At 52.5% G+C, this 11,797-nt stretch overlaps 1 protein-coding gene across 1 annotated transcript; it reads right to left on the minus strand.

Annotated features, from left to right (window-relative positions):
- Window positions 1–117: 117 nt before the first annotated feature.
- PCIF1 (phosphorylated CTD interacting factor 1) lies at window positions 118–11,587 on the minus strand. The gene is made up of 17 exons (XM_036246076.1): window positions 11,472–11,587; window positions 9,394–9,563; window positions 7,907–8,049; window positions 7,691–7,815; window positions 6,428–6,565; window positions 6,132–6,262; window positions 5,859–6,013; window positions 5,026–5,173; window positions 4,849–4,932; window positions 4,539–4,638; window positions 3,020–3,182; window positions 2,174–2,346; window positions 1,941–2,027; window positions 1,677–1,861; window positions 932–1,025; window positions 665–840; window positions 118–580 (listed from the first exon to the last, which is right to left on the minus strand). Exons 2-17 carry the CDS (start codon window positions 9,555–9,557, stop codon window positions 349–351), a joined length of 2,298 nt encoding a protein of 765 aa, XP_036101969.1. The 5' UTR covers window positions 9,558–9,563; window positions 11,472–11,587; the 3' UTR covers window positions 118–348.
- Between the last annotated feature and the right edge of the window lie 210 nt (window positions 11,588–11,797).

Consider the following 11,797-nt stretch of genomic DNA (forward strand, 5'->3'; position numbering starts at 1 on the left):
TGGGGTGTTAAGCCCGGGGGTCATGAGGTGAGCCTGGATGTACAGAGACGTGGCCCCAAAAGTGGCTCCAGGTTCCTCAGCCTTCTCTGCCCTCAAGACCCTCACTCATTCTTACGAGTTTCTGTATTTCCTTTTACAAATGAAACAAGGTGGCACAGATTGGGGGGGAGAGAAGGCGTGGGGCCTATTTACAGGGGACTTGGAGTTTGAGGTGGGAAGTTGGGAGGCGGGGCAGGGAGGGGGAGCCTCGGCAGAGCCATAGTCTTCCTGTGTCATTGGCAGCTGGAGAGCCCTGAGTCCCAGCAGTCCATACCAGCACCCTGGGGCTCCTCCTCCCCGCAAGATGTGTTAAGTTGGGTGAGACTCTCGGCTAGGGCCCTGCTCTCGGCCTGAGTCCCGGTCCTTGGCCTCCGAGGAGGATGAGGAGGAGGAGCTGGAGCCATGGCTGCGGCCTGACTGCCGGTAGGCGGTGCTCAGCTCCTGCAGCCTCTCAGCCGTTGGCCCCCACTTGGCAAAGCCAGGGTCGTTCTGCAGGAAGAGCACAGCTGCATTGTAGACGGCCTTGTAGTGCATCTCCTCCCTGTGGGAGAGGCAAGCGGCTCAGGGTAGGGCTCAGCTACCCAGTCAACCCAGCCCTTCTCCCCCTGCATCCCCGGGCACCCACTTCTTGCAGATGTGTTGGGACCCACTGCGGTACTCATGCTCAAAGGCAGGCAGGACCAGCTGGTGGCGTTTAAATCGGCTCTGCTCCATGCGGGTGAGCGCCAGTGTCGGGGGTTCCCGCCACTCAGGGATGAACACAATGAAGGACAGGGGCTCTGGTGAGCTCTCGAGCAGTTTCTGTGGGAGATGGCACAGGGCAGATGTCAGGGCCCTCCAGCTGGCCGGCAATCTTGCTCGCCATCTACCGCCCCGGCAGCAGCATACCCACCTCGAAGTGAGAGACCATGGCGTCCATGAGCTCCTCGCAGAAAGGAGGGTTGGCCTCGAAGGAACCACTCAGCGGGGAGAAATCTAGGCAGGGCCTGGGGACAGAGGTGAGCATTCTGAGTCCCAGTCCCTCAGGAAGAAGCAGGTATTGCCCCTACCCTTAGGCAGCCACGTTGACAATACGACCCTGATTAGGCCAGAGGCCAACATTCATCCTTAATTTGTCCTGGGACAAGATGTGGCTATCTCCATGGACTAGATGAGGACAGAGAGACTCGGGCTTGAGGATCCACATCCACTGAGCTGAGTAGTGGAGGAGCGGAACCCACACCCAGCTCTGCCCCCCTTCCCCCACCACCCCAGCACAAGCCACACCCAGGAAGGAATTCCCTAGCTGCTGAGCTTTCCCTCATTCTGGCCCGGCCCTGTCTTCCTACTGGAGACATCGGCTCCTCCTGTCTGTGCTCACCTCCCCCTCCTCCCCTCCCCCATGTTAGTCTTTCCTCCCAGTACTCCAAATATGGGCTAATTCACTGAGAAACCCACAGGCGTGGTTAGAAGGGGGTCACAGGTTCCCAGAGGTTCAGAGATATGTCCAAGGTCACATAGCTGGTGGGGTGAAGGCAGGGACTACACCCGAGACTGCCTGACTCCATTAGAAAGCAGCAGGCCGAGGTGGGATCTGTGCTCTGGATGACAGCTTCCCAGGCCTGGGCGGGAAGGGCTAAGTAGCCCCTGGCTCTCACCCTCGGGAGCCAAAGTAGCCGTCTGTGTCGGGGAAAGCAGAGCAGTACTGGCGGAAGTAGCAGTTGAGGGGTGAGGCAAAGCACTCAAAGCTGACACCGAAGAGTCGGTGGAGGGCCTCGAAGATGTGCACCGGCAGCGATCCCTGCAGGCCTGTCCCCTCGTAGAGGCCCACGCCAAACATCATCTGCAGAGTGGTCACAGTCAGCATTTGGTGCTCAGCCTCCCCCTCCAGAGGAGCCCCCCCTGCTACCCCAGGCCTATACCTGGTACCGTCGAAGAAGACACCAGACTCGGGGCAGGAACCTCTCAAAGGCAGAGTCATCAATGCAACTATAGCGGTAAAGGAGCCACTGTGGGACAGAAAACGGGGGGCTTCACTTCAGCACGGGTCCCTCCCTCATCAGTGGCCTCTTCCTGAGGACTCTGGGTCAAGAAATATCCAGCCCTTGTTTCTCCCACCTGTGGAGGTCTGCCTCCCCCTTCCCCCAGCTCTTACCAGCTTACTAAAGTAGTTGCGGCTGACCTTGACCATCTCTCCCTTATACCGTATGCAGACCACATTATTCTCCATATGCATCTCCACACTGGGCATGGGGGGCGCAGACACAGCCAGCCGTACTGGGTAGCAGTATACCAGGCGGGGCTCCACCTCTGGGGCCTCCACCTCCTCTGTGGACAGGGAGAACAGTGAGTGGCTGCCCTGCCCCCTATTTGCCAGTACTCACCCTGGACAGCCTCAGTGCCCACAGTGTGCCAGGGGCTTCACACCTCATCCCAGTAACCAAGGGAGGTATATCCCATCCTGCGGAGGAGTATATACAACTCCAACAGTTTGGTAACAAAGAACACGGCCAAGTGATTAGCAGGGGCAAGAACTAGTGTGCTCTGTACTGACGCAGACCCCAGTGTGCCATGCCCTGGGCCTGGCAGGCAAGCAGGCTTAGATACCATGCAGAAGTAGATTACCTTCACACAACAGTTACAATACCTCACTCAGATCTTTTGGGGCCAACCACTTTAAATTACCACTGAATCCTCACATGATCCTTTTGGCCAGGTATCCTACCTCAGTTTGAAGAAACAGGCTTACAGAGAATGGATGTAAACAAAGGTCCAACTACTTACCCCCTACCTGTCTTTCTCCCTCACCTTCTCTCATCACTTGTCCCTGTTTCCTAGAGGAGTACTGAGACCACTGGCCAAAGGACACAGCAGATCATGTCCCAGACACTGCTGGGAGGAACGGGCCTCCCCAAACCAGCCTGTGCCTTGAGGCTGTCTCATCTGTCTCTTCAATCAGGACCTAGGACATAAGTTGATGGCATCATAGCTGGCTCCCTACCTGAGATGTTGTTTTCCTTGAGGATGGCAAGGTGCTTCTCTCGGATCCGTTTGACGTACTCCAGGGAGATGTGGTAGATCTTACTGCAGATGCCCTCCACGGAGTCCTTGGCTGCGGCCGAGACATGGGGGCCACACTGTTTCCGCAGATGCTCCAAGCGATCCTGGAGGAGACAGGGCTCTACTGGGCTGGCAGGCAGGAGGGGGCTACGGAAGTGCAACACTCTGCATTTTGAGACAGGCTCTGCGACTTACTAGCTGTGTCACCTGGACAAATCCCTTGGTGTCTCTGAATCTTATTCCTCAACTATTAAGAGTACATGAAATACTTACCTGACAAGGTAGTTAGAATATTTTTTTAATATATGTTTTCTTTATTGATTTTAGAGAGGAAAGGAGAGAGAGTGATAGAAACAGTGATGAGAGAGAACATCAATTGGCCGCCTCCTGCATGCCCCCCACTGGGAACTGGGCCCAAAACCTGGGCATGTGCCCTGACTGGGAATCAAACTGGCGAGCTCTTGGTGTATGGGTCGATGCTCAACCAGTGAGCCACACTGGCCGGGCTGTAGTTAGAATATTAAATATGATCATTCCTGTTAAGGGCTTAACAAGCCCCTGGCATACAATAAGTATCCAATAAATGCCATCACTTAATGTTGGAGTACATTGTGCCAGATCCAATGATACTTGCTGGGGAGAGAGACCATTATAAAATCGGGTCCTTTCTTGACTATTGCAGATTTAAAATTTGAGCTTTTAGCGACTTGCAAGAATAACTAGGCATTTTTAATTTTGCAAATTACACATGTGAAAGTGATGAGTGAAAATGAGTCACTCTGGCTAGTGAGCATACACCTACCTTTGTCAATCTCTACGTGTCAAGTACACAGTTACTATCGTGAAGTGCGAAACCTTGTCTCTTGTGAAAAATGGTCCTGAAAAGAAAGCCCATTGCTAGTGCTAATGGAGAATTTAAAAAGTGATGGGTTTGGGCCAGAAAAAAACTGTTTTGGACACGTTAAAGTAGGGAATTAAAAACTGAATCTTGCCCTGGTCGGTTTGGCTCAGCGGTTGGAGCGTCGGCCTGTGGACCAGAGCCTCCCTGATTCGGTTCCTGCTAGGGGCATGTCCCCAAAAAAACCCCCTGAATCTTGTGGTAGCTCTTAAATATAATATGAGCACACACACCCAAGAAAGGACAGTCTGTTAAACTATTTCCAAACATCTACTCAAGAGATCTTGATTGTTCATTAAGTTTAAGAGGCCGCTTCTGATAATGTGGGGCCAAGCACAGGATTCCATTAAGAACCTTACTAGAAATGTCCTTCGGGAGAAAGCCAGGAGCCTAGTTGACATCTCCATTTACGTGAGTTTGGGAGCTGATGAGCGTCAAAGGTCTGCTGTTTTGCACAAGAACAGGTTGCTGTAGGGCCCTGCCTAGCCTGGGCAAGCAGAGTGGGCTTCTGGGAGGAAGTGGCCACAGAGCCTTTCCATTGACCTTATCCAGGGCCACTCACCATATAGTCCTCCTTGGAGGCTGAGTGGTCCTTCCGCAGCCAGCTGAAGGTGTCCTCCACGTTCCACTTGACCACCTTCCTGCTGTCAGGGGATGCACTCCTGCCAGAGGGCACATAGGGGGGCCAACAGTTAAGTGTCTGCTCCACGCTCCTTACTCCTCCCATCCCACTTCCACTGGCATTCGGACATCAACCCCCTAGGCTTACATCACAGCCTTTCTTCTGCCTTTGGGAGTGTGAGCCAGTGGCCTATGAAACCCGCACCTCCACCACAGACCCACCCTGCTGGGGGCAGAAGAGACAGCCAAACCTGGACTCGATAAGCCGCCTCGCAGCCTCTGCATATTTAAAAAGCAGGCGCTTGGCTTCCTCCCGGAACTTGATTCGGGATAACCTAGGTTAGAGAGCGGACAGAGTTAGAGCCCTTCTGTACAGAACTGGGCACAAACTAAATGGCCCTGGGTCAGCCTCAGCTCTGGGGCTATACCTGATGGGAATGTCATTCATGATTTCACGAAACATGGAAGGCGATACCACCGGTTCACAGTTGCTTGGCAACATTGGGTCAGAGCCTTTGTCCACGACCTTGCGTTCCAACATCCAGCGATTGAAAGATTCCCGAGGGGGCTCAATGCCTGCAGAACAGGAAAGCTAATGACGGTCTGAATTTAGTCAGACTCCACATAGCCCAGAACACGGGAGGTATCATGAGGGCATTGGAGGTGCAACAGGAAACAAGACATGACCCGTTACATCAGAAGCCTCTATTCTAAGCAACATTTTCCAAAGTACCTTCTGAGAATCACTATTTTATAGAGTATGTTTAGTAAGTGTTATATAGAGTAAGAAGAGGAGGTATTCTATATTTCAGCAAACTTAAGAAGTTTTATTTACTAATTAAATAAAGCTACCATTCATTGAGCACTTTTCATCCCACTTCTTGCCGTAATACTGTGAGGTACAGGTACTGTCATTTTTAAATACTTCTACAGATACCTAAAAAGCCTTCTAACAGTGCTTGGCAAATAGTAAGCACTCTGAAAGTGTTCATTGTTTCGGTTTTGTTACTGATGTTGGCCACCCTTTATGGAGGCACTGTTATTGTCCCTATCTTACAGATGATGAAACCCACATGCAGAAAGGCTAAGTGATGAGCCCAAGGTCACAGAGCCAGCGCTTAGTGGAGCTGCGACTCCACCAGGCCTGTCCTCGACAGCGCGTGCTCAACCACTGGGCTCCAGGGTGCCATCCCCAAGCCCAGCTGGCTGACCTCGGCTCCTGCATGAGAACAAAGGAGACCGAGGCCCAGGAGACAGTTACCCTCTCGCTGCTGGCACAGCTCCCGGTAGTGCTGCCGGAGCTTCAGGATGAGCTGGGAGCGGAGCAGCTCCACCTCAGGATGCGGGGGCAGCACCTCTGAAGGGCCCCGGTGCTTGATGACAGCGTTGGTCTGGATATCAAGATCCCAGTACACCCTTGGAGCACGGAGAGAAGCAATGAAGAAAGTGGAGAAAAGGGAGGAGGGGCACCCTGCCCATCACCACACCCTCAGTCCCAGGCAGGGTGCCCTCAAGCCAATCAGCAGGGACTCACTCAGTGGGTCGGAGGAGAGCTGCCTGCTGTTTATCTTCAGGGGACGTCCCCCAAATCTTCAGTGTTGGGGTTCCTGGGACACTGGGGGAGCTGGGCACCGATGGACCTGTGGGTGTCACAGGGATTTCGATCTGGAGCAAAACAGTCAAAGGCATCAAGTTAGGAGAATTGGCCAACGGCTCCAGTGCAATGTGCATCTGGGGAGCTGTGCCCCGGGCCCCTCCTGACTAACCTGCCAATGCCCAGCCCCTGCAGAGAACCTGCTAGCTGCCTACTAGAGAGCCTCAGACACTCACTTTGGGTTTCTTCACACCATTGCCGCTTGGCTGCTCCTCCGAGAGCTGCCGCTTTCGGGGCTTGTTCTCAGCCGGAGGGGTTTCCACCAAGCTTGAGTCTTGGGGCAGTGGAGTCACATTCAGCCCCAAAGGGTCAGACTGGAGGAGGGAGACCAGCAGAGTTGCAACCAGAGCCAGCAGCTTAGGAATCCCAGAACTGCAGAATGCTGATGCCCCCGCCCCCTGCTCCTACTTGGACAAGAACAGAGGGGCTGGGATGCAGAAAGAACACTGCGCTCCATTCCTACCTGCTACTTGCAACTGTGTGACTTTGGAGGTTACTTCCCTTTCTAATTCCCTCACCTTCAAAATGGCCATGGTACCTCGCCATTGAGATGATTCAACAAGTCAATGAATATGACCAGCTTAATGTGGTATTTGGCATAAGGTCAGCACTCAATACGTTTGTTTATTTTCCTTAAGAACCAGAATGAAAGCCAGGAATGAAGGAAAAACTCAAGATACACTTTTTTTTTAAGTAAAGCCCTGTGGATGGAACTCCTTTGGTAACACCGAGAGTATGAATTTGATGGTGGGCAGTGGGGCCCTGAAATCATATCAGGTACAAGTCTTGTTCTGCCTCTTACTGGCTGTGAGGTCTTGGGCCAGTCATTTCACTTCTCGGAGCCTCAGTGACTTCCTCTGCAAAATGAGCATGCCAACTGGCTTGACTGTTCCCAAGAAAAGAAACTCTGCCCCAAGTGACAGAGATCCAGAAGTCCACACTCCCACCAGATCGCCCATACCTCCCCTACCACAATTACACTGCAATTTCTAGACTATGCTTGCTCTCCCCTTACCACTTTCCATTGCAACCTTCTCATCTTAACCACTAATTCAGAGAAGCTTTCAGAACACTCCCCCACCTCCCCGTACTTGAACACCCTCCTTCATGCAAGTGCCACACTGTAATCCTACTAGTTCCCTCCAGTAGATCATGTGCCCCCTGAGAGTGCAAGGGCAGGACCCTGTCTATCTTGTTCACAACTGTGTCCTAAGCACAGTATCCAACATGTAGTGCAAGTTCAGTATCACACACTATACTAATTATCTGTCTACATGCCAGTCAACCTATATGAGTCCAGGTTCCATGACGGCAACTGTGTCTGTCCTTCTGTCATAGTATCCCCAGGACTAGGCAGACAATAGCCGTTCAGGGTACATTAGGGGAAGACCCAGATGCCAGAGGCTGCTCTGAGACCCCTGCCCCAAGCTGGAACTTACAATAACGTCATGCTGGCCCAGCACAGGCATCTCCCACAGGGACTGGTTGGTGAATCTGTTAAAGTAGTAGGGACGGTTCTCCCTCCTGCTCCAGCACTTCTCCCAGCCCGCATGCACCAGCTCCTCTGCAAACAAGCGTGGAACCCAGCCTGGGTCAGGGCTCCTCTCAGGGCACCCTTCTGACCCCGCCACCCTGCCATTGCCCCTTGCCAGTACCTGGGAGGTCTTGCACCAGGCAGATGGGCTTTGGAGAACAGGGCTGGCTCTGATTGGAGGTGCCTGGGGAGTGACTCAGCAAGGACGCTTCCTCCCGGGGGCTGCCATGATTCTCATTGGCCATCTCAGCACCCACACCGGACCTGCCACACAGAGGACCAAAGGGTGTCAGGGCCAGCAGGGCATGGAGGTCACTTCCACCCACCACCCAGCAATTACAACGTAGAGGGTCCCAGTGACCACTTGCAGATGTGGAGAAAGGAGCCAGTCCTGCCCTGGAGGGCCAGCATGGTGCCACAGAAAGAGTCCTGGGATCTAAGGTGCAGTTCTCTCAACTGTAAAATGGGTGCATTCCTGTTGTTCCTTTTGCCTGAAGTGCTCTTTCCCCAATTCTCTGCTGCGCCTGCCGCTAGGTTCAAGCCTTCCTTGACTCCCCTCCCCAAGCAAGGTGGTCAGAGTCCCTCCTCAGGGCCATGAACATCTACATTGTGGTTTATCAACTGGATTTTTCCCCCACTAGGACTAGGAATTGGGTCTAGTTTAACTCTCTCCAGAGTGCTCAACAGGGTACCTGGACCCAACAGGAACTCTGTTTATTCTGCAAATATTTACAAAGCATCAAGTGACAGACAAGACCAAACAGGGTCTGCCCTTGAGAGCTATTCCCACAAGAAGGAATTGTAACTCCTCTTTCCTGCTCTTATCCAATAAAATCTAATTGGCACAAAGCATAGCCCGGGAAGGGACATGGCATCTAATTGGATGCTTCATTTTACACTACAGGGCAGGAAGCAGGAAGCAACCTGTTGCTAAAAGAACCAGTGGAACTAAAAAGGAATATTGAATTCAGTCCTTCATAATCTCCAGATAAAATTTTATTTAAATACCAGGAAGGAGGTCAGCTCCTTCAGATGTGTACTACCTACTACCCCACACAAAACACACCCAGCATATGTCTCAATAAACGAAGTAGCTCCCAGCCTGACTGTTCGACTCCTAGGTGGCCAACTGTCACCAGAATGGTGATCCTAATGGTGTTTTCACTATGTCAAAATACCCAAAAGAAACCAAACGCTTACCCATCAAAAGACCACAAAGGCACATTTAAACGTCAGTTATCTTTGCTTGCTGAAATTTTATCATTATGGTCACACTGATTATCTCATGCTGATCAGAAACTCTGATTGGCTGTTAACAACATCATAGGAATCATTGGGACACTGATTTTATTGTACACTCAGTTGTAGACATCTTTGTTAATTTGGAAAGGGAAAAGTGAATGGTTACTTCATTGGTACAGTTTGGCAAATAAAATGCAAGGACATACATACAACAAAAAGGGGCCATGATAACAAAAAGGTTTGGAATCACTGACCAAGGGGAGAAAAAGCTGTAGCTGCCTTGGTTCTCTGAGGAAGAATGGTTCCTGGTGCCTTGGGGCTGAGCCCACAGGTCTCAAGGCTGAACAAGGTCCCTCTTTTTCTCACCCTCCGGAGTCTGCAATGCTAGCATGAGAGGGTTTTCTTCTCCAGCCGGATAGACCCACGTCACAGTGTCCCACAGAGGCAGGGGGGAGGCCTGCAGAAAGACTCAGCACGTGGGTGGGCTGGTCAGCAGTGGAGTGAACGGGGCCCCAGGGAATTCCTTGCATCAGCAACTGCAGAGCAAATAGAAGCAAAGAATCACAGACCTGTGGAACACTGCAAAGCAGGCACAACAGCAAAATGGGCAATGATGAAGAGCAAATTGGAAGCCCCCAGGACAGGGCAGGACACACTATGGGACAGCTGGGGGCTTGGGGGATGAAATGGTACTTTTCAACCAACAGGTTCACCCTCCCAGACTTGCAGCCTGCAGTTGCACAGAGCTCCATGTTAAGGAGGGCCCTGAGCCTAATTTAATGTTCTGCTGTCACTCTTGAAATTTTAAATTTTTAAAAAAATTTTAACAAGGGGCCCACATTTTCATTTTGCATACTGGACCCCTACAAATTGTATAGCTCATCCTGTCAACCAAAGTATCCCTAAGACGAGAAAAAATGAGCAACCATACATATCATAGATCAGAGGGAAGTCCAAAGCCACCCACAGTGGGTGAAAAACACACTTCTTTGTATGAGGGCTTTAAAAAAACACACACATGCAAATATATTATATAACACAGCATGTTCATCTTTATTGAAAACTATTTTCCCCAAGAAATACTGTGTAATATTGATGCACCAGTTAGATTAACGATGCAGAGGAGGCACAGCAGCACAGCTTCATGATGCCAAATGGGGACACTGCAGTGTTTCCAAAACCGGTTATGCATCAGAACCATCAGGGGGCTCTTCACGTCCCTCACTCCACATCTTAGGAGTCAGAAATGGGGAGGGGATGTACACAAGAATCTGTATTTTTTATTTATTTATTTTTTCTTTATTGATTTTAGAGAAAGAAGGGAGAGGGAGAGAGATAGAAACATGATGACAGAGAACATCGATTGTCCACCTCCTGCATGTCCCCCACAGATGTGGCCCACAACCTGAGCATGTGCCCCGACCCGAAATCAAACCAGCGACCTCTTGGTGCATGGGTCAATGCTCAACCACTGAGCCACACCAGCCGGGCAAGAATTTGTATTTTTCAAATGAACCTCAAGCGTGGAACTGAAAGATGGAATGACCAGCTTTTATGCTTTATACCATTTCAAACCATCAATTTTTCACAATGAAATATTTTTTAATGTCCCGGCTGATTTGGATGCAGCAGGTCGTTGACCAAAGTACCAGCCGGGTTTGGGCAGACCCACGTTCCAGACCCTTCTGCCACCTTTCGATTTATAAGCCACACTCAACCTCTATGGTCTCTACGTAGAGTCTAGCATGTTGTACATTCTCAGTAAGAGATAAGTGCTATTATTAAAATAACGTTTTTATTTATTCGTAGCTCGCTGGCCCCCAGCATACCGCAGTTTGACAGCCAAGCAGTTTAAGGATAAACAATTGTACCTGCGTAACCAAAGGAACCCACCATAACGTAGAGTCTGATTCCAGGATTGGAGAGAGATGGGGCGGGATCATCTCAGTAACACACCAATCAGAATTCTCCAACCCAGTAGGGCGGAGTCAAAGGACTTGCAAAGTGCGCAGGTGCGGGGGGCGCGCGAAGGAGGAGCGACCCCCAGCGCGCGCACACCTTCCCCACTCCCCCACCCCAGCGGGGGCGGGCTGTTTGGCGCGCGCGCGCCGGCCCATCTCCCGGGCTCCGCCCCCCGCCCCGCCGCGCGCTCCCGCCCCCGGGCTCAGGCGACTCAGAGTCGGAGCCCGACACAAAGGCGGTGGCGGCGGCGGCAGCGGAGGGGCCCTAGAGGCCGCTCCGCCCGCGCTCTCCAGGCCCACCTCCCTCACCCAAGCCACCGGCCCGGCCGACCACTCGCAGGCCTAAGATGGCGGCGGCGGCGGCGACAGACGAAGCAAGCGGTGGCCCCGAGTGGAAAGCGTCGGAGGCCGCTGCCGCTCGGCTTCGGACTCCCGGATCCTGGCACGGCTCGCAGCGGGACCATGGCTTCCTGGGGCTCTTACCTGCCTGAAGCGGACTCGAGGGGATGCGGCTACACGTTTTGCTCGGCTGCCCGTTTTGCCGCCTCCGCCTCGCCCTCCCCAGCGCCGCTCCCGCCATCTTGTGTCCCGGGCCGGGACTTCGCGCTGCGCATGCGCTGGTACCGCCTCTGAGGGACCTCGCCGCTGCCGGTCGCCATCTTGAGTGTGGCAGGACCGGCCGGGTCCTCAGACCCTGCTTGCTTTTGGCCCCCTCCCCTTTCTCCCGTCTTTCCCTGCTCTTCCATGCGTGTCAGGGGGAGGAGGCAGCTTTGTGGGCCCTGGGGTGTGGACTGAGGAAGGAACGAATT

Source organism: Molossus molossus, unplaced genomic scaffold (assembly GCF_014108415.1).
Source record: "Molossus molossus isolate mMolMol1 unplaced genomic scaffold, mMolMol1.p scaffold_m16_p_6, whole genome shotgun sequence".
In the NCBI taxonomy this organism is placed as follows: domain Eukaryota; kingdom Metazoa; phylum Chordata; class Mammalia; order Chiroptera; family Molossidae; genus Molossus; species Molossus molossus.